General features: G+C 38.7%; 1 protein-coding gene across 1 annotated transcript in view; it reads left to right on the forward strand.

The window, feature by feature from the left end:
- Positions 1 to 21,150, forward strand: part of Myh15 (myosin heavy chain 15) — a 167,664-nt gene that overhangs the window by 39,828 nt on the left and 106,686 nt on the right. Inside the window, exons 10-13 of the mRNA XM_021185004.3 lie at positions 10,999 to 11,102; positions 12,565 to 12,703; positions 16,642 to 16,760; positions 20,280 to 20,429. Coding sequence (XP_021040663.2) covers positions 10,999 to 11,102; positions 12,565 to 12,703; positions 16,642 to 16,760; positions 20,280 to 20,429 — 512 coding nt within the window. The remainder of the gene's footprint in view (positions 1 to 10,998; positions 11,103 to 12,564; positions 12,704 to 16,641; positions 16,761 to 20,279; positions 20,430 to 21,150) is intronic.

Below are 21,150 nucleotides of genomic sequence, written 5' to 3' on the forward strand. Positions count from 1 at the left end.
TTTTCATTGAACTCTAAAAAGTCCTTGATTTCTTTCTTTATTCCTTCCTTGACCAAGGTATCATTGAGAAGAGTGTTGTTCAGTTTCCACGTGAATGTTGGTTTTCTATTATTTATTTTGTTATTGATGATCAGCCTTAGTCCATGGTGATCTGATAGGATGCATGGGACAATTTCAATGTTTTTGTATCTGTTGAGTCCTGTTTTGTGCCCAATTACGTGGTCAATTTTGGAGAAGGTACCTTGAGGTGCTGAGAAGAAGGTGTATCCTTTTGTTTTAGGGTAAAATGTTCTGTAGATATCTGCCAGATCCATTTGATCCATAACTTCTGTTAGTTTCACTGTGTCCCTGTTTAGTTTCTGTTTCCATGATCTGTCCATTGGTGAAAGTGGTGTGTTGAAGTCTCCCACTATTATTGTATGAGGTGCAATGTGTGCTTTGAGATTTACTAAAGTTTCTTTAATGAATGAGGCTGCCTTTGTATTTGGAGCATAGATATTCAGGATTGATAGTTCCGCTTGGAGGATTTTACCTTTGATAAGTATGAAGTGCCCCTCCCTGTCTTTTTTGATAACTTTGGGTTGGAAGTCAATGTTATCTGATATTAGAATGGCTACTCCAGCTTGTTTCTTCAGACCATTTGCTTGGAAAATTGTTTTCCAGCCTTTTATTCTGAGGTAGTGTCTATCTTTTTCTCTGAGATGAGTTTCTTGTAAGCAGCAAAATGTTGGGTCTTGTTTGTGTAGCCAGTTTGTTAATCTATGTCTTTTTATCGGGGAGTTGAGTCCATTGATATTAAGAGATATTAAGGAAAAGTAATAGTTGTTTCCTGTTATTTTTGTTGTTAAAGTTGGCATTCTGTTCTTGTGGCTGTCTTCTTTTAGGTTTGTTGAGGGATTACCTTCTTGTTGTTTCTAGGGCGTGGTTCCTGTCCTTGTATTGGTTTTTTTCTATTATTATCCTTTGAAGGGCTGGATTCGTGGAGAGATAATGTGTGAATTTGGTTTTGTCGTGGAATACTTTGGTTTCTCCATCTATGTTAATTGAGAGTTTGGCTGGGTATAGTAGCCTGGGCTGGAATTTGTGTTCTTTTAGTGTCTGTATAACATCCGTCCAGGATCTTCTGGCTTTCATAGTCTCTGGTGAAAAATCTGGTGTAATTCTGATAGGCTTGCCTTTATATGTTACTTGGCCTTTTTCTCTTACTGCTTTTAGTATTCTATCTTTATTTAGTGCATTTGTTGTTCTGATTATTATGTGTCGGGGGGTATTTCTTTTCTGGTCCAGCCTATTTGGAGTTCTGTAGGCTTCTTGTATGTTCATGGGCATCTCTTTCTTTAGATTTGGGAAGTTTTCTTCTATAATTTTGTTGAAGATGTTTGCTGGTCCTTTGAGTTGAAAATCTTCATTCTCATCCACTCCTATTATCCTTAGGTTTGGTCTTCTCATTGTGTCCTGTATTTCCTGGATGTTTTGAGTTAGGATCTTTTTGCATTTTGCATTTTCCTTGATTGTTGTGCCGATGTTCTGTATGGAATCTTCTGCACCTGAGATTCTCTCTTCCATCTCTTGTATTCTGTTGCTGATGCTTGCATCTATGGTTCCAGATTTCTTTCCTAGGGTTTCTATCTCCAGTGTTGCCTCATTTTGGGTTTTCTTTATTGTGTCTACTTCCCTTTTTAGGTCTAGTATGGTTTTGTTCATTTCCATCATCTGATTGGATGTGTTTTCCTGTTTCTCTTTAAGGACTTCTACCAGTTTGGTTGTGTTTTCCTGTTTTTCTTTAAGGACTTGTAACTCTTTAGCCATGTTCTCCTGTAGTTCTTTAAAGTCCTTCTTGATGTCCTCTACCATCATCATGAGATATGCTTTTAAATCCAGGTCTAGTTTTTCAGGTGTGTTGGGGTGCCCTGGACTGGGCGAAGTGGGAGTGCTGGGTCCTGATGATGGTGAGTGGTCTTGGTTTCTGTTAGTAAGATTCTTACCTTTACCTCTCGCCATCTGGTAATCTCTGGAGTTGTTATAGTTGTCTCTGTTCAGAGGTTGTTCTTCTGGTGATTCTGAGTATCCTCTGTCAGCAGAGCTGGGAGACAGGCTCTCTCCTCTGAGTTTCAGTGGTTAGAGCACTCCCTGCTGACAAGCTTTCCTCTTAAAGGGAAGGTGTACAGATATCTGGCGTTTGGACCTCCTCCTGGCCGAAGAAGAAGGCGGAAAGCAGGACCTTTCCCAGATGCTGTGTTGCTTTGGCAGGTCACAAAAGCTGTAGGCTTCTGTGGTGCACACTCTCAGCTGTGCAGACTAAGTTCCTAAGTTCAGTGGAGTCCTGGATCCAAGATGTGCTCCCTGCTCCTGAGGCAGAGGGCTCCTGTTCAGGGCAGACCACTGTCTTCCAGCTAGGAGGGTGCCGGATGTCTGTGGCCCCAAAAGGGTGCTGCCTCAGCGGCTCTGCGGCTCCGCCTGTCCCAGAAGCTGTCTGCCTCTGTGGTCCTCAGTCTAACCTGTACAGACTAAGTTCGGCGGAGTCCCGGAGCCAAGATGGCGCTCCTTGCAGGGCAGGTCACTGTCCTCCGGCTGGGAGGGTGCCGGATGTCTGCGGCCCCAAAAGGGTGCTGCCTCAGCGGCTCTGTGGCTCCCCGACACATTCACTTTTAAAAATTATCATTGCTGTCTTTTTTTTTCAAACTGGGCATCTGGGTTAGGTTATTATTAGGTATATCTTTTGATGAGGTTTTCATCTGTCAAGCTAAAGTCCCCTGGCAGAGCAGCAAGCTTGGGCTAGCACTGTGGGGTAGAGCCTGTGTTAGTGGGTCTCTTTCAGGGTAGTGTAAACCACTCACTGGAGAATGTCCTGAAAATGAGTAGTCTGGACAGCTTGGGAGCTTGGTGTGTGTGTGAGGACTGAGAAGAATAATTCTGCTCCTGAGTCTAGCATAAATTATGGCCTGGGTGCCTCAAGAGCATCTCAGATAGGAGAAGGCAGAGCCTAGGGTGAAACTGGGTTGTAGCCCTAGGTAGCATTCACATCACCTGAAGAGTCTATTGGTTACTTATAAAGGCAGGTGGGATTTGGAACACCCCAGGGAGGAAAAAGGCAGAGTACCACATGTAGTATCCCAGTCTATGTTAGTTTAGGGGAGAACAGGCTAGAAAGGGTTGGGCAGCCCTGAAAACATGAAAGCAAAGGTTCTACCTGGCACTGCAGATCATATACATTCAATGTAAGGTAAGTATGCTTCATTTTATTTTTTTAATCTTTATAAAATAGCTCAAAGCTAATCAGCTTCTTTCTTGGGCCACTCAACTTGCAACTACCCCCCATTCTTTCCTAGGGCTTGTTCTTCTGGGTGGGTTCTTTTCCTTACTCCTTCTTAAGCCACCCACCAGGCTGCCTATCTTATACTAAATCTATATGGGCAGCAGTGTCAGGTAGAATGAGCACTGGAGAGGTGGCTCAGCTATAAAAGCCTAGGCTTATAACAATATTAGCTTTAAAGGAGAATTGCAAACTAAAGTTAGCTCCATGTTTGAAATGCACTATATATATATATATATATATATGTATATATTTATAAAATATATATATGTGTGTATGTGTGTGTGTGTGTATTATATATAATATACATGTATGTATAAGAAACCATTACCACAAACACCACATACATCCATTGAAAAGTTTCCCAGGGTAATTTTCAATTTCTCTTTTCTTCCCTTTTGCATTGTTGGAACCCTTCTACCCTCATCTGTATATGGACATGATAATTAGGTTGCATTTTCTATAATTTTATTATCCACAACATCATACACTGCATTCTCCTTTGGTCTGGCTGAATGTTTTTTTTTTTTTTGTTCCATTAACATTTTTTTTTATTACATATTTTCCTCAATTACATTTCCAATACTATCCCAAAAGTCCCCCATAGCGCCCCCCACTTCCCTACCCACCCATTCCCATTCTTTTGGCCCTGGCATTCCCCTATATTGGGGCATATAAAGTTTGCAAGTCCAATGGGCCTCTCTTTCCATTGATGGCCGACTAGGCCATCTTTCGATACATATGCAGCTAGAGACAAGAGCTCCAGGGTTCTGGTTAGTACATTATGTTGTTCCAACAATAGGGTTGCAGATCCCTTTAGCTCCTTGGGTACTTTCTCTAGCTTCTCCATTGGGAGCCCTGTGATACATCCAATAGCTGACTGTGAACATCCACTCCTGTGTTTGCTAGGCCCCGGCATCATCTCACAAGAGACAGCTATATTTGGGTCCTTTCAGCAAAATCTTGCTAGTGTATGCAATGGTGTCAGCGTTTAGAAGCTGATTATGGGACGGATCCCTGGATACAGCAGTCTCTAAATGGTCCATCCTTTCATCACAGCTATGAACTTTGTCTCTGTAACTCCTTCCCTGGGTGTTTTGTTCCCAATTCTAAGAAGGTGCACAGTGTCCACACTTTGGTCTTCATTCTTCTTGAGTTTCATGCGTTTATCAAATTGTATCTTATATCTTGGGTATCCTAAGTTTTGGGCTAATATCCACTTATCAATGAATACATATTGTGTGAGTTCTTTTGTGATTGTGTTACTTCACTCAAGATGATGCCCTCCAGGTCCATCCATTTGGCTAGGAATTTCATAAATTCATTCTTTTTAATAGCTGAGTAGTACTCCATTGTGTAAATGTACCATAATTTCTGTATCCATTCCTCTGTTGAGGGACATCTGGGTTCTTTCCAGCTTCTGGCTATTATAAATAGGGCTGCTATGAACATAGTGGAGCATGTGTCCTTTTTACCGGTTGGGACATCTTCTGGATATATGCCCAGGAGAGGTATTGCTGGATCCTCCGGTAGTACTATGTCCAATTTTCTGAGGAACCGCCAGACTGATTTCCAGAGTGGTTGTACAAGCTTGCAATCCCACCAACAATGGAGGAGTGTTCCTCTTTCTCCACATCCTCGCCAGCATCTGCTGTCACCTGAATTTTTGATCTTAGCCATTCTGACTGGTGTGAGGTGGAATCTCAGGGTTGTTTTGATTTGCATTTCCCTGATGATTAAGGATGTTGAACATTTTTTCAGGTGCTTCTCTGCCATTCGGTATTCCTCAGGTGAGAGTTCTTTGTTCAGTTCTGAGCCCCATTTTTTAATGGGGTTATTTGACTTTCTGGAGTCCACCTTCTTGAGTTCTTTATATATATTGGATATTAGTCCCTTATCTGATTTAGGATAGGTGAAGATCCTTTCCCAATCTGTTGGTGGTTTTTTTGTCTTATTGATGGTGTCTTTAGCCTTGCAGAAGCTTTGTAGTTTCATGAAGTCCCACTTGTCAATTCTCGATCTTACAGCACAAGCCATTACTGTTCTATTCAGGAATTTTTCCCCTGTGCCCATATCTTCAAGGCTTTTCCCCACTTTCTCCTCTATAAGTTTCAGTGTCTCTGGTTTTATGTGAAGTTCCTTGATCCACTTAGACTTGACCTTAGTACAAGGAGATAGGAATGGATCGATTCGCATTCTTCTACATGTTAACAACCAGTTGTGCCAGCACCATTTGTTGAAAATGCTGTCTTTCTTCCAAAGGATGTTTTTAGCTCCCTTGTCGAAGATCAAGTGACCGTAGGTGTGTGGGTTCATTTCTGGGTCTTCAATTCTATTCCATTGGTCTATTTGTCTGTCACTATACCAGTACCATGCAGTTTTTATCACAATTGCTCTGTAGTAGAGCTTTAGGTCCGGCATGGTGATTCCACCAGAGGTTCTTTTATCCTTGAGAAGAGTTTTTGCTATCCTAGGTTTTTTGTTATTCCAGATGAATTTGCAGATTGCACTTTCTAATTCGTTGAAGAATTGATTTGGAATTTTGATGGGGATTGCATTGAATCTGTAGATTGCTTTTGGCAAGATAGCCATTTTTACAATGTTGATCCTGCCAATCCATGAGCATGGGAGATCTTTCCATCTTCTGAGATCTTCTATAATTTCTTTCTTCAGAGACTTGAAGTTTTTATTATACAGATCTTTCACTTCCTTAGTTAGAGTCACGCCAAGATATTTTATATTATTTGTGACTATTGAGAAGGGTGTTGTTTCTTTAATTTCTTTCTCAGCCTGTTTATTCTTTGTGTAGAGAAAGGCCATTGATTTGTTTGAGTTAATTTTATATCCAGCTACTTCACCGAAGCTGTTTATCAGGCTTAGGAGTTCTCTGGTGGAATTTTTAGGGTCCCTTATATATACTATCATATCATCTGCAAAAAGTGATATTTTGACTTCATCTTTTCCAATTTGTATCCCTTTGATCTCCTTTTGTTGTCGAATTGCTCTGGCTAGGACTTCAAGTACAATGTTGAATAGGTATGGAGAAAGTGGACAGCCTTGTCTAGTCCCTGATTTTAGAGGGATTGCTTCAAGCTTCTCACCATTTACTTTGATGTTGGCTACTGGTTTGCTGTAGATTGCTTTTATCATGTTTAGGTATGGGCCTTGAATTCCTGATCTTTCCAAGACTTTTATCATGAATGGGTGTTGGATCTTGTCAAATGCTTTTTCCGCATCTAAGGAGATGACCATGTGGTTTTTGTCTTTGAGTTTGTTTATATACTGGGTTACGTTGATGGATTTCCGTATATTGAACCATCCCTGCATCCCTGGGATGAAACCTACTTGGTCAGGATGGATGATTGTTTTGATGTGTTCTTGGATTCGGTTAGCAAGAACTTTATTGAGGATTTTTGCATCAATATTCATAAGGGATATTGGTCTGAAGTTTTCTATCTTTGTTGGGTCTTTTTGTGGTTTAGGTATCAGAGTAATTGTGGCTTCATAGAATGAGTTGGGTAGAGTACCTTCTGTTTCTATTTTGTGGAATAGTTTGTGAAGAACTGGGATTAGATCTTCTTTGAAGGTCTGATAGAACTCTGCACTAAACCCATCTGGTCCTGGGCTTTTTTTAGTTGGGAGACTATTAATGACTGCTTCTATTTCTTTGGGGGATATAGGGCTGTTTAGATCATTAACCTGATCTTGATTCAACTTTGGTACCTGGTATCTGTCTAGGAACTTCTCCATTTCATCCAGGTTCTCCAGTTTTGTTGAGTATAGCCTTTGGTAGAAGGATCTGATGGTGTTTTGGATGTCTTCAGGATCTGTTGTTATGTCTCCTTTTTCATTTCTGATTTTGTTAATTAGGATGCTTTCCCTGTGCCCTCTAGTGAGTCTGGCTAAGGGTTTATCTATATTGTTGATTTTCTCAAAGAACCAGCTCCTTGATTGGTTGATTCTTTGAATAGTTTTTCTTGTTTCCACTTGGTTGATTTCACCCCTGAGTTTGATTATTTCCTGCCGTCTACTCCTCTTGGGTGAATTTGCTTCCTTTTGCTCTAGTGCTTTTAGGTGTGTTGTCAAGCTGCTAATGTGTGCTCTCTCTAGTTTCCTTTTGGAGGCACTCAGAGCTATGAGTTTTCCTCTTAGAAATGCTTTCATTGTGTCCCATAAGTTTGGGTATGTTGTGGCTTCATTTTCATTGAACTCTAAAAAGTCCTTAATTTCTTTCTTTATTCCTTCCTTGACCAAGGTATCATTGAGAAGAGTGTTGTTCAGTTTCCACGTGAAGGTTGGCTTTCTATTATTTATTCTGTTATTGAAGATCAGCCTTAGTCCATGGTGATCTGATAGGATGCATGGGACAATTTCAATATTTTTATATCTGTTGAGGCCTGCTTTGTGACCAATTATGTGGTCAATTTTGGAGAAGGTACCATGAGGTGCTGAGAAGAAGGTATATCCTTTTGTTTTAGGATAGAATGTTCTGTAGATATCTGCCAGATCCATTTGATTCATAATTTCTCTTAGTTTCTCTGTGTCCCTCTTTAGTTTCTGTTTCCATGATCTGTCCATTGGTGAAAGTGGTGTGTTGAAGTCTCCCACTATTATTGTATGAGGTGCAATGTGTGCTTTGAGATTTACTAATGTTTCTTTAATGAATGTGGCTGCCTTTGTATTTGGAGCATAGATATTCAGGATTGATAGTTCCTCTTGGAGGATTTTACCTTTGATGAGTATGAAGTGTCCCTCCCTGTCTTTTTTAATGACTTTGGGTTGGAAGTCAATCTTATCAGATATTAGAATGGCTACTCCAGCTTGTTTCTTCATGCCATTTGCTTGGAAAATTGTTTTCCAGCCTTTCATTCTGAGGTAGTGTCTATCCTTTTCTCTGAGATGAGTTTCCTGTAAGCAGCAAAATGTTGGGTCTTGTTTGTGTAGCCAGTTTGTTAGTCTATGTCTTTTTATCGGGGAGTTGAGTCCATTGATATTAAGAGATATTAAGGAAAAGTAATTGTTGTTTCCTGTTATTTTTGTTGTTAAAGTTGGCATTTTGTTCTTGTGGCTGTCTTCTTTTAGGTTTTTTGAGGGATTACCTTCTTGTTGTTTCTAGGGCGTGGTTCCTGTCCTTGTATTGTTTTTTTTCTGTTATTATCCTTTGAAGGGCTGGATTCGTGGAGAGATAATGTGTGAATTTGGTTTTGTCGTGGAATACTTTGGTTTCTCCATCTATGTTAATTGAGAGTTTGGCTGGGTATAGTAGCCTGGGCTGGAATTTGTGTTCTTTTAGTGTCTGTATAACATCCGTCCAGAATCTTCTGGCTTTCATAGTCTCTGGTGAAAAATCTGGTGTAATTCTGATAGGCTTGCCTTTATATGTTACTTGGCCTTTTTCTCTTACTGCTTTTAGTATTCTATCTTTATTTAGAGCATTTGTTGCTCTGATTATAATGTGTCGGGAGGTATTTCTTTTCTGGTCCAGTCTATTTGGAGTTCTGTAGGCTTCTTGTATGTTCATGGGCATCTCTTTCTTTAGATTTGGGAAGTTTTCTTCTATAATTTTGTTGAAGATGTTTGCTGGTCCTTTGAGTTGAAAATCTTCATTCTCATCCACTCCTATTATCCGTAGGTTTGGTCTTCTCATTGCGTCCTGTATTTCTTGGATGTTTTGAGTTAGGATCTTTTTGCATTTTCCAGTTTCCTTGATTGTTGTGCCGATGTTCTCTATGGAATCTTCTGCACCTGAGATTCTCTCTTCCATCTCTTGTATTCTGTTGCTGATGCTCGTATCTATGGTTCCAGATTTCTTTCCTAGGGTTTCTATCTCCAGTGTTGCCTCATTTTGGGTTTTCTTTATTGTGTCTACTTCCCTTTTTAGGTCTAGTATGGTTTTGTTCATTTCCATCATCTGTTTGGATGTTTTTTCCTGTTTTTCTGTAAGGACTTCTACCTGTTTGATTATGTTATCGTGTTTTTCTTTAAGGATTTGTAACTCTTTAGCAGTGTTCTCCTGAAATTCTTTAAGGGATTTTTGTGCTTTCTCTTTATTGTCTTCTGCCTGTTTAGCAGTGTTCTCCTGCATTTCTTTAAGTGTGTTATTAACGTCCTTCTTGAAGACCTCTATCATCATCAGGAGATATGCTTTTAAATCCGTGTCTAACTTTTCCGGTGTGTTGGGGTGCCCTGGACTGGGCGAAGTGGGGGTGCTAGGTTCTAATGATGGTGGGTGGTCTTGGTTTCTGTTAGTAAGATTATTACGTTTACCTTTCGCCATCTGGTAATCTCTGGGGTTAGTTGTTATCGTTGTCACTGTTTAAAGATTGGAGCAGAAGCTGTGTTCCACTCACCAGCAGTCTCTAAATCCTGTGGCGGGGGTCGTGGGTAGCTGGTGGGTGTCAGGCAACCCTGAGCTCCTGCTACCCCGGCGCTGATCCGGCCGGATGAGGCCTGTGGCCCTACTCAGGCCGGTTTCTGCTTCCCTAACTAATGCAGTCTCAGGTCCCGCGCAATTGGATTGGAGCAGAAGCTGTGTTCCACTCACCAGCAGTCCCAAAATCCTGCGGCGGGGGTCGTGGGTAGCTGGCGGGTGTCAGGCAACCCTGTGCTCCTGCTACCCCGGCACTGATCCGGCTGGATGAGGCCTATGGCCCTACTCAGGCCGGTTTCTGCTTCCCTAACTAATGCAGTCTCAGGTCCCGCGCAATTGGATTGGAGCAGAAGCTGTGTTCCACTCACCAGCAGTCCCAAATTCCTGCGGCGGGGGGCGTGGGTAGCTGGCGGGTGTCAGGCAACCCTGCGCTCCCGCTACCCCAGCCTGAATGTTTTGATTATTTAATATTTTAATTTATTTCTTTATTTGATGAATAATAACTTAGTCTATGGTAAACAATAGTTTTAGTAACACATTCAACACTCAGCATGCTTTCAAATAAAGCTGTTTATGAGCATTCCTGTAAGCCATTTTTGTTGTCCCTGAGATTTGTATTTCCACAAAGCTAATCTTCACTTCAATGGGTAATAAACAGAAAGTCAAGACCAGATTAAAAAAGCAAACAAATAACCACAGGAACTAAGATCAAGTGTTAGGCAACATTCTATCAAGTCAGTTGATCTGTTGACAGCATTATGTTTCATGATTCATTGAATCATGTCAGAAGGTATAACCCACCAGTGGTACAATGATCACAATGTGTCTGATTTACGGATCCCTTGAATGAACTGCCCTGTAAGTGAGCATATGAAGTAATAGGATTACATAGCTAATGTTCCCTGGTTACTGATCTCAGACCTAGTTGTTCCCTATCTATAAACCTCAAGTCTGTTGTACTTATAATTTTACAGAACATTTTTATCCTCTGACGCTCTGTCATGAATCTAGGCCAAGTTCCTGCAATCACACTATCTACATTTCCCTGCCAACCACCACCATTTTGTGCTGCTGCAATTGAATCTGCTTTTGAATTTGACCTATTTGGTGATCTCTTGGAGACCTTGACACATGACTGACTAGTTAAAAGAGGACAAAATAGTGATGGTAGAGGTGTACGTCTAGAATTTAGAATTGATTTTGGCGTCTTTACAAGTATCTCATAAACTGTAAGAGTAACCTGAATTTTGGTCAATTACTTTCTCAGGCCTTGTGTACTTCTGTAAGCTGTTTAATAAAGTATTTTCCATTCTAGACATGCTTCTGGTGTCCACAAATCCCTCCGAATTTCATATTTGCTCCTGTGGAGTGGTTGCTGTGGAGAGCCTGGATGATGCTAAAGAATTTCTGGCCACAGAAGTAAGACATAGTAGTTGTAGAGGTTAAGTCTGGTGAAGACAGTGAGAAATAAAACATCAGACCACATCATCTGCAGGTCTGGAGACATGGCCTTGCTCCTTTTGAAGGTGGAGGCTGCTTCTCTTCAAAGTTTACTAACAGTAGAAACACATGTTTTCAGTAGAGTGGCATTAAAACTAAAGAAATGTCAACAAATTTCAACTTAATAATAAACTCTTTTTACTCTAAAGTCTAAATTTTGCTCTCTACATAGAGTTGCTTTGGTATTGTTATTTATTTATAATTACACTGTACGAGCATGTGGTCTATAGAGCTTGACTTTCCAATTTCATTTTATAAGTATTTTAGATAAAAACTCAATTTTTTTTGGTCAGGCATTTGTTCTATTGTTTATTGAACCATTCTTCCAAACTAGATTTATCCTGTCAATATTTTAGAAACTCTTTTATGTATTATATTCATTCCCTTACATTTCTATAAATGAAGTTATTGAAAAAGAATATTGAATATAGACTCTTCCACTTTGTCTTTATATGCATTCTAAATTAGTTGCTATAAAAACTACATTCTTCTGGGGCTACATGCTTTGTCTTTTTAGGAAGAGGCAATATGGTGATATTGTTATGGAGGTAGAGAACATCTAGGGACCATCTGAACTCTATCCAGTTGTAATTAGCTGAATATTATTTCTTCTGGATCTGTCCTCAGTTACCATTGCTGGATTTGGAATTGAGGTCCGGCCTTTTAAAGTCAATGGTCACAAATACTTCATTTATGCAGAATTTACAGCTTTGTGAGGAACAGCCTCACTCCCCCAGTACACAGAGATAAGCAAATTTACATGAACTAGAGCAGTGGTTAAGCCCTTCACAGCAGTCAAGCAGTTCTGGGAAGAGGGTGAGGAGTCAGGGCTGCCAAGTTAATCATTTCAGGAATTAAGGTCAGAGACAAAGAGTTACTGAAATGTCTGCTTAGCACAAAATGGAGTTGCCCTTAGACATCACAAGATAACATGCTTTTCTTAACACCTTTTACCAATGTCTAAAGTGAGCAGACTCTGGAATAAAAGCATTTGAACATGTGGGACAAGCCACCCACCCAGCAGATTCAGTGATAGCTTTTATAATCATGAAAGAGAAAATAATGAGCCTCCTGTAGGCACTCAGTGACCTGTTGCTGGAAAAGAGCAGAGAAGCAGTGTGTTGAAGGAAACTGCTGGAGCTACTGGACACTAACTAAGCCAAATCCTAAGCCATCCCTTCTAAAGGTCTGAGCAGACTCCTGGTGGCCAAGTGCCCACAAAGCCTATTTGTACTGCTTTAAGCCCAGCTGTCTCTGGGTCTGTGGTGTTCTGCCTCCCATTCCTATAGCTCACAGTCTAGTGCAGGGTTGTGTGACAAATGGCAGGTTTAGACATTAGGCAAAGGGAGGCACAGTCAGCCATCTGTTTCTCTTCTCACAGAAAGCCATAGATGTCTTGGGATTTCTACCTGATGAGAAATTCGGGTGCTATAAGCTCGTTGGAGCCATCATGCACTTTGGAAACCTGAAGTTTAAACAGAATCCCAGAGAAGAACAACTGGAGGTTGATGGCACAGAAAGTAAGACTTTACGAACACACAGCACATAATTTTGTTCAGATCTCATCTTCCAAGCTCACCTTATTTTATTTGCATTCACTTGATCTCTTTTTTTATGTTTGTTTGTTTGTTTGTTTTAGAGAATTTTGAGAATAATCAATCTATTTTCTTTAATTATTGTTACTTTTTTGATTTTTCATGTGGTGCTGATGTGGTTCAATCTAGGGCTTCAATCCCTATTTAGGCAAGTCCTCTACACCCAGCCCTCTATAACTGTGGCTAAAAAGCGCTATGTCAGACATTATTCTATAGTATCTTCCTCTCACATACAAGAAGCCTTTCTCCATTAATTACTGCTAATGTCAGTAGATTTTTTTGAGCATTTGTGGAATATACTTTTAGCTCCTGGACTATTAAAAAAAAAAAGCTTTCAATTTGCTCCAGCAAATTGTCCTAAAATTTATTGACTGGTATAAGGGGTGGTGGTAGGGTGGTCTGACCCTTGAAATTCCAAAGGCAAACTGACTCCGTTCTGTTAAAACTACAATGCTTCATGTACTTGTCCTGCTTCCCATTAAAATAGCAAGTCAGAATTCCAGCATGAATGAGAAAGGGGCTCTTAAGCACCCTATCCTTAGTGCAGGCCATTGGCAGTTAACCGTTGATGAGGGAGGCTCACTTTTCTTCGGGGAGGTGGCACCAAGTTAGTAATAAGTGGGATCAGGGGGTGTATTTTAGCAACAACAACAATAACAAGATTAAAAAGAGTTGTTGGTTCTCAATGGACATGGAGGGAGATGGATACAGTTAAAAATATATGCATCTATGAAAACTCCATAGAGTAAATAAAAATATGATGAAAAACTATGAGCCGGGCGTGGTGGCGCACGCCTTTAATCCCAGCACTCGGGAGGCAGAGGCAGGCGGATTTCTGAGTTCGAGGCCAGCCTGGTCTACAGAGTGAGTTCCAGGACAGCCAGGGCTACACAGAGAAACCCTGTCTCGAAAAACCAAAAAAAAAAAAAAAAAAAAAAAAAAAAAAAAAAAAAAAAAAAAAAAGAAAAACTATGTACTTAATCGATTAGAAAGCATACGAGACATATTACTATCAGTCATCTCTCTAAATCAATATAAAAGCAAAACATCACAATTATAAAAAATCACAATGTTACAATGATGACATTAAACTTTAAAATTTCATGTAAAAGAGAAGCTATATCCATTCAACACTTTCAAAGAAGAGTAAGTTTAGTTTTAAATTTGAATTGTGATAATATTTACAGAACAAAATTGATCACACCCGTCATATCTGTGCATCTCTCTGAAATTAAGTATATTCACATTGTTATTTTCTGTCTCATTGAAAATTAAATCACGTGAAGCTTTTTTCTTTATCTTCAGCTACTGAAAACCATAGTTGTAATTTCTATCTCTGTGAGTTTGACTAGTCTAGGTACTTTATGTAAGTAGAACCACATGCTATTTACATGTTTGTATCTGGTTTATTTTACTAAGCACCCTATCTTCAAGGTTGATATGTATTGTAGTATATATCAGGATTTCACTTTTTTAAAAACATTAATTAATATTCTATTGTATGTATTTGAATTGTTTTCTGCATCCATTCATCAGTTGATGAAGATCCTGGTTGCTTCCACTATTTGGCTTTTCTGCAGGAATGTTAGTATAAAAGTATCGATTTCATTCCATTTATTTCTTTTGAGTATCTATCTGTAAGTGGAATTTCTGGATTAAATGCTAATGCTGAGGAGCAGCCACATTGTATTCTCAGTGGCTTCATCTTATAGTGCCACACACAACGCACAAAGGCTCCCACTCAAATCTGTGCCAGAACTTGTCTTGCTTTTGATTTTATAATAACTATTCTGATAGAAATATAGTAGTGTTTCATTACTATTTTGATTCGAATATTCCTCCTGATTTATGTAAGTAGAACCACATACTATTTACATGTTTGTATCTGGTTTATTTTACGAAGCACCTTATCTTCAAAGTTGATATGTATTGTAGTATGTATCAGGATTTCACTCAGTGATGTTGAGCATTATTTTGTGTGTGTGTGTTTTTAGAAATTAACGTTTGTTAAGGCTCTTTTCTCAGTTTGTGTGACTGTGCTGGGTGTCCTTTTATTGTTTAGCCCAGCGCCAGGAATATTTTTGTCCTTGAGAATACATGGTTTAACACGATATCATCTTGGCTCTGGGAGATACAGGTCAAACAAATATATATCAAGTGATAGTTCAGTGAAAATACAAAAGAATGAAAGAATAAGGTATATGAAGATATGGATGGGTGTGGTGTAAATACACTGGTCATGTGGTTCCTTCAGAAATGACAGCTTCGAACACATATGTGGGTGAAACACGGAAAATGATATGAAGATCTGTACTCTTCATATGTTGTAGCACATAGGCTTTTGTTTTGCCCTGTTGCTTCTTTCATACTTGGAGGCAAAGGAGTTATTATTCTTGCCCTGTTATCAGTTTCTGAGATTGAGCTCTCATCATGTAACTACTTAAATTTCATGGCTCAAGTGTTTAAGCCTTCCAAGTAACTGGGACTACAGCTGTGTACCACTAAGGCTAGTAAGAAAAAGACTACGTTGGCTTTGTTTTAAACACCTTTATTTATTAGCATTTATTAATTGCATAAGATTCTAGGTTTTATTATGACATATTCATATTTTTGAAGAGTTGTTCTTATTACAGAAGCCAGACATATTTACTAATAAGCCAGAAATAATGATATTTCAAGTCACTAATCTTATCCACTCTCTCTGGTGACACATTTTCTAATTCTTGCCAAGTGTCTTCATCTTCCCAATTTGTACCTGCGTTAGGACTAAAAACAAACTTTCTATATAAAAATACAATTTGTGCATGTTTTCTCTAGTGTTAAGGACTTTCCCTCAATCTAGTTTTATCCACAAAGTTAATTCAAGTTCTCAGTATGCCATCCTACCTTAAAAGTTAAAGACAAAATAACATCCATTATTCTAGGGTTACTCCTTAATCACCTCAGAGAGCACTGAGTAATCCAAGATTCACCTTGGATTTGCCTCAGATGTTTACATTATAGGTTACACGTGCACTCTACTTTTTGGATGTGTGTGGAGAGAGGATAGTCAAGAGCAAAAGAGAAAATACAACAGTAGCACACACCTAAATATAAATTGTTTCACTTGCATTAAATTCTTAAAAGTCTTCAACAAAAAGGAGAAATATAATTCTACAAATAAATGTCCATCTGATGTTTATAAAACATCTAGAAACATAGTATTTGTGGCATTTATAAAAACGATTTCACCATTTTCTATAGTAGTTTTAGGAAGTTCCTACAACTCCCAATCATCTTCCTCAAGTCCTTGTGAATGAAGCCCTGTTGTAGACTATGTCAGCCTTAATTTCTTTTTCATGTCATTTCTAATATATAAATATATTATATCTTATTTGTTTGCATCAGTTGATGCGTATTTTCTACATTTTGACCACTATAATAATATTACTAGAAATACTGTGCTCATTTTCTATAAATGTCTTCATTTTCTTAGATACATATGCAAGAGAGAAATTGCCGGGTCCTACGGTGACTCTGTGTCTAAACTCTACGAAAGCGTCAGACTGTTTTCTGTAAGGCCATGCAGCCCATGCATCTTCACCAATGCCTTTTACCAAGAGCCATTCTGAGCGACCTTTAAGTGGTGCTTCAGTGTGGTTCGATATGTATATGCAAGAAGTAGATTCTTTTGTTTAGCAGTCAACTATTTATCTCAAAGCTGCAATCTATATTTTTATGTTGATCTAAATGTACTTTTGTCTTCTGAGCAGTGTATTTGGCCATGATGGAATAATTTTAACAGTGTTTTCTACCCTCTCTTACTCTTTGCCTCCTCTTTTCTTCTCTCCCTTATTGACATCTTTCCTTTCTTTTGTGACCAGATGCTGACAAAGCTGCTTTCCTCATGGGAATTCATGCTTCTGAGTTGGTAAAAGGCCTAATATATCCTAGAATCAAAGTTGGTAATGAATATGTTACCAGAAGTCAAAACCTACAACAGGTAAGGTAAGATTTGAGGGCACTGTGATTGTGTGACCATGCACTTATTTTACACATATCATATTTACATATTTCCAACAACTGACAATGTTAGCAATAAGAGTTTCTGTGAAAGTAGTGAAGAGGGCTATTGTGATGAGTACTTCAAATGTTCTTAGGAAAGATGTTACAGTGTTAAGGGACTATGCTGAGTATTTGGACAATTTTCCCTCAGGTAACACTTTACTTGTTATTTATATATTGGTTGTCCAGCTAAGAAACTTTCAGAACTGTAGGGTATTGACATGAATCACATTGGAGCCAAAACACCTTTACATTTTCACTTTCTTAGTCTAACTGACATGTGGTTACACCAGTGGTGAAGGGGTTTCAGTGTGTATGTTGAAGATAACATTAGAAGGAACAAGAAGTTGAAAGCATACATGAAAGACATGTCTATGCTGATTTTGTTTGGTATGAATGGCAAATGTTCTAAGAATAGCTGACTTTAGGCTTTTCCTCATGCACCAGAGCTGCTGAGTAGCAAGGCAATTTAAGCATACCAGCACCTTTAAGAATAATTCATGTCTGTTTTATATATTAGTGTGGTACAGGCTATGCTGTAGTAATGCATATACACCCACATCTCAGTGGGAACAACATTTTGTTCTCTTACCCAAACTAAGTTTAATACCTATTGTAAGAAATTATTGCATTGTGTTCTTATGTTACTTTGGACCCACAGCCTGTGAAGTTGTGGACAGGAAAAAAAGTCATTTGTGAAGGGAAGTTCTCCCACATCAACTTTGGGCAGCGGTGTTAGTACTCTCATTCATGTCCAGTGATGAGAATTTGTCAGATTGTCTCCTCACTGTAGGAGAGGTGATGAATGCATTTCTTCTGGAAAGAGAAATGGTATAGTAAAATCATAACCTTGTCTCTGTCACCCATAACACTCACGCACACACACATATACACACACATACACATATGCACACATACATACATGCACACACACATATACACACATATGCACATACATACACATATGCACATGCTTACACACATGACACACACTCTCACATCCATACCTGCACACATACATTCACATATACACACATATATACACTCATACACATTCACACACACATATACACACATTTACACACATGAACACACACACATCCTAGTATTAGACATTGTTGATACTTAGAAATCACTCAGGTGGCAGGGGATTAGGAATCAGAATTCAAGATCATCTTTGGATGAATTAGTTTGAGGCTATCCCTCCAACCCCCAAAAATCAAAATACAAAAACAATAACAAAAATACACTACATATAGTTGATAGACTGGATATGTGAAGGCTAGAGCAGGCTTGAATGTCATGGAATTACCTTCTGCCTCACTGAGAAAACTAGGACAGTGGCAGAGTTTACAAGGGGTAAGGAAAATGTTTCATCTACTTTACACTACTAATGCCATCTTTAAACTTAAGTCTAATAGTGAGAATGATGGTTTTGTAACGGTCTGTTTAACTTATGCATCTGGAGATGTATCTCAGTAGTAGAATACTTGCCTAGCATAGATTTAATTGTCAATGCCAACACACACACACACACACACACACACACACACACACACACACACACAGAGAGAGAGAGAGAGAGAGAGAGAGAGAGAGAGAGAGAGAGAGAGAGGCAGAGACAGACAGAGACAGACAGACAAAGAGAGAGACAGAGAGAGATGTTTATCTTCTTCTAGTCTTATACTACTCAGAAGTAAGCAGACCAGGAATTTTATGACATTTTATTTGAGGAAACATTTAAGTTAACCTTGGTGACTTTTAAGGCCATAGATTATGTCCACCATTTAGCATAGTGCTCTGTAACCTGGCAGGTGCTCTATAAGTATTAAAATAATTAACTTGGGTGGAAGCTGAGTCATACGATCAGAAGTATTTGAGCTACTTCCTAGCATTAGGATTAGATGTGTTTGTCAGTGTCATTGTTTCTTAGACATCCACCATAACATAGATGGGTGATATGCAGTGACTATAGATTAAGGTCTTTCTTCTTATACAACTAATGAGCCTGTATGAAGACTGTAATTACATAGTCACCTCTTAAAATAATGTACTACAGGGAACTAATTTGCAACTCAGGTTTTACTCTAATAGAACTAGTTAAGAAAGCTAGTATGTAATTTTTCAAAATTAAAAACAAACTACCTCATCGTCTTTGAGACAGTAAAAGAGAAGTTTCTTAGCCTCACCATGACAGGAAAATCTATGCCAGGATGATTTCTCCCTGAGGTCATTCTTGATATACAAAGGTGAGGAACACACTGAGAATGAAAATAATAAAACAGTTGGAAGTCAAAATTAGACAGAGTCTCCAAGAGCAATATTGGTATGGGACTGTTGCAAGGTCGGTGGTTGCTAGTAGTCATTCATTTTATCAACCAGCAGCATCAGCAATGGCCAAGCATGTTTTAGGGATTATAGTTGTTTAATATTAAATATTAACTCTTTAAAAACAGTTCATTAAAAGAAAGAAGTAGCCCAATATTTATTAGACAATGAGGGAGACTTTATTCAGGATTATTATAATAAAGATGTTGCAACAGGAAGGTGTCTTTGGACTCAGCTTCGCACACAAGCCATGGCAAGAACAAATTTGTAGGTCAAGAATGGGAAAGGAGGGCACATTTCTAAGAGAAGACATCATGGAAAAGGGACCATGTTTGAAATAAATTAACAGACTTCTTGCTAAGGGCAGGTTATTAATTTATATATGACATGAGGAAAAGACACATCATCAGGTATTAAGGGCAGAAATGTTTCCATTAAATGACATAACAGAATTTTATAGCAACTGGCTGGAGTGAATGTGGGAATAGTATTACTCTTCAGACTCAGTACATTTGGGGCAGGGCCTGGGTCCTGATATCTTTTTTTATTTTTAATTATTCCCCCCGATGATGCTGATGCTGATAGCAGGTCTTGAGACCACAATGTTCAGAACCAGGCTCTGGAGTATACCATCAAAACATACCTTGGGATGGTTAGCTAATTGTTAGTAATACCATCACTTCTATCATCTACACATTTGATAAGGAGGCATAGTGTTAACTTTTTTCTAGTCTTCTCATTTCCCCAACTCATTATTGCTTTTTTTCCTTCCTTTTTCTTCTTGTATTCACCAGAATTCTAAGACTATAGAAGAGTATTAATCATGCACTGGTTCGATTAGAAGATGTTTGCAGATATAAAATGCCAAGGATTAAATCAAACATTGTTGCAGGAACATGCTAAACATTTACTTTTATTGTTTATGTGTATGAGTCTGTATATGGGTTGAGCATGTGAGACTAGAAGAGGGAATTAGATCCCCTGGAACCGGAGTTCTAAGCAGTTGTGAGCTGCCTGGGTGCTGGGAGAGTTGCAAGCAGTTCTAAACCACCTCGACACCTCGACACACCCCCTTTTCAAAGATTTATTTTTATAATTTTTGAAGAAAAACATTAAATATGATTTCTAGGTAACCTATGCAGTCGGTGCACTGTCTAAGTCAATATATGAGAGGATGTTTAAGTGGCTAGTGGCACGCATGAACCGAGTCCTGGATGCCAAGCTGACAAGTCACTTCTTCATTGGGATTCTTGACACCACTGGCTTTGAAATACTTGATGTAAGTATACGTGGTAAGAGTAAAATCAATGAATATTTCAAGGAGATTGGAAAATTCGAGTTTTGAAGTGGAACCATGGGAAAACATGATTAAAGCATGCTAAGAATAATTATACTTAATATCAATGGGCATGCTAATGTGGAAAGAGGAATATCTTGAATATCTTACAGGGTCTCATTACTAGACAATAACTATAGGCAACTAAAGACTGCTCAAAGGAGAATTCGTTTCTCCTAGGGATGAGTTTGTTATAGGTTGTCCATAAAACCATATACACAAGAGCAACAAAAACAGACTTTGCAGATTGTAATAATACATTTGTGCATACATATACACACATATGTATTTATTTAACAATAATAATCAGAGAAATAGAGGTGATCAACTTGAGAATGGGGGTGCATGCGAAGAATTGCAGGGAGGAAAAGGAAGGGAGAACTGATATAATTCTATTTCAATTTGAATATAGTATGAAAACCAAATTAAAAAATAAAAAGAATCTTTATACCTAAATTCTAAGGACTATTTTTATTAGAGAATAACTACAATTAGTAACATTTATTATTATTACAATTAGTGTTAACTATCTAATTTATTAATCCATATTTAAGTCAAAGTAAATAGAAGACTTCTGTGAATTTTTTTTTTTCAAGACAGGGTTTCTCTGTGTAGCCCTGGCTGTCCTGGGACTCACTCTGTAGACCAGGCTGGCCTCGAATTC

The sequence above is a fragment of the Mus caroli genome, unplaced genomic scaffold, assembly GCF_978045245.1.
Source record: "Mus caroli unplaced genomic scaffold, Mus_caroli_1 scaffold_17, whole genome shotgun sequence".
NCBI lineage: Eukaryota > Metazoa > Chordata > Mammalia > Rodentia > Muridae > Mus > Mus caroli.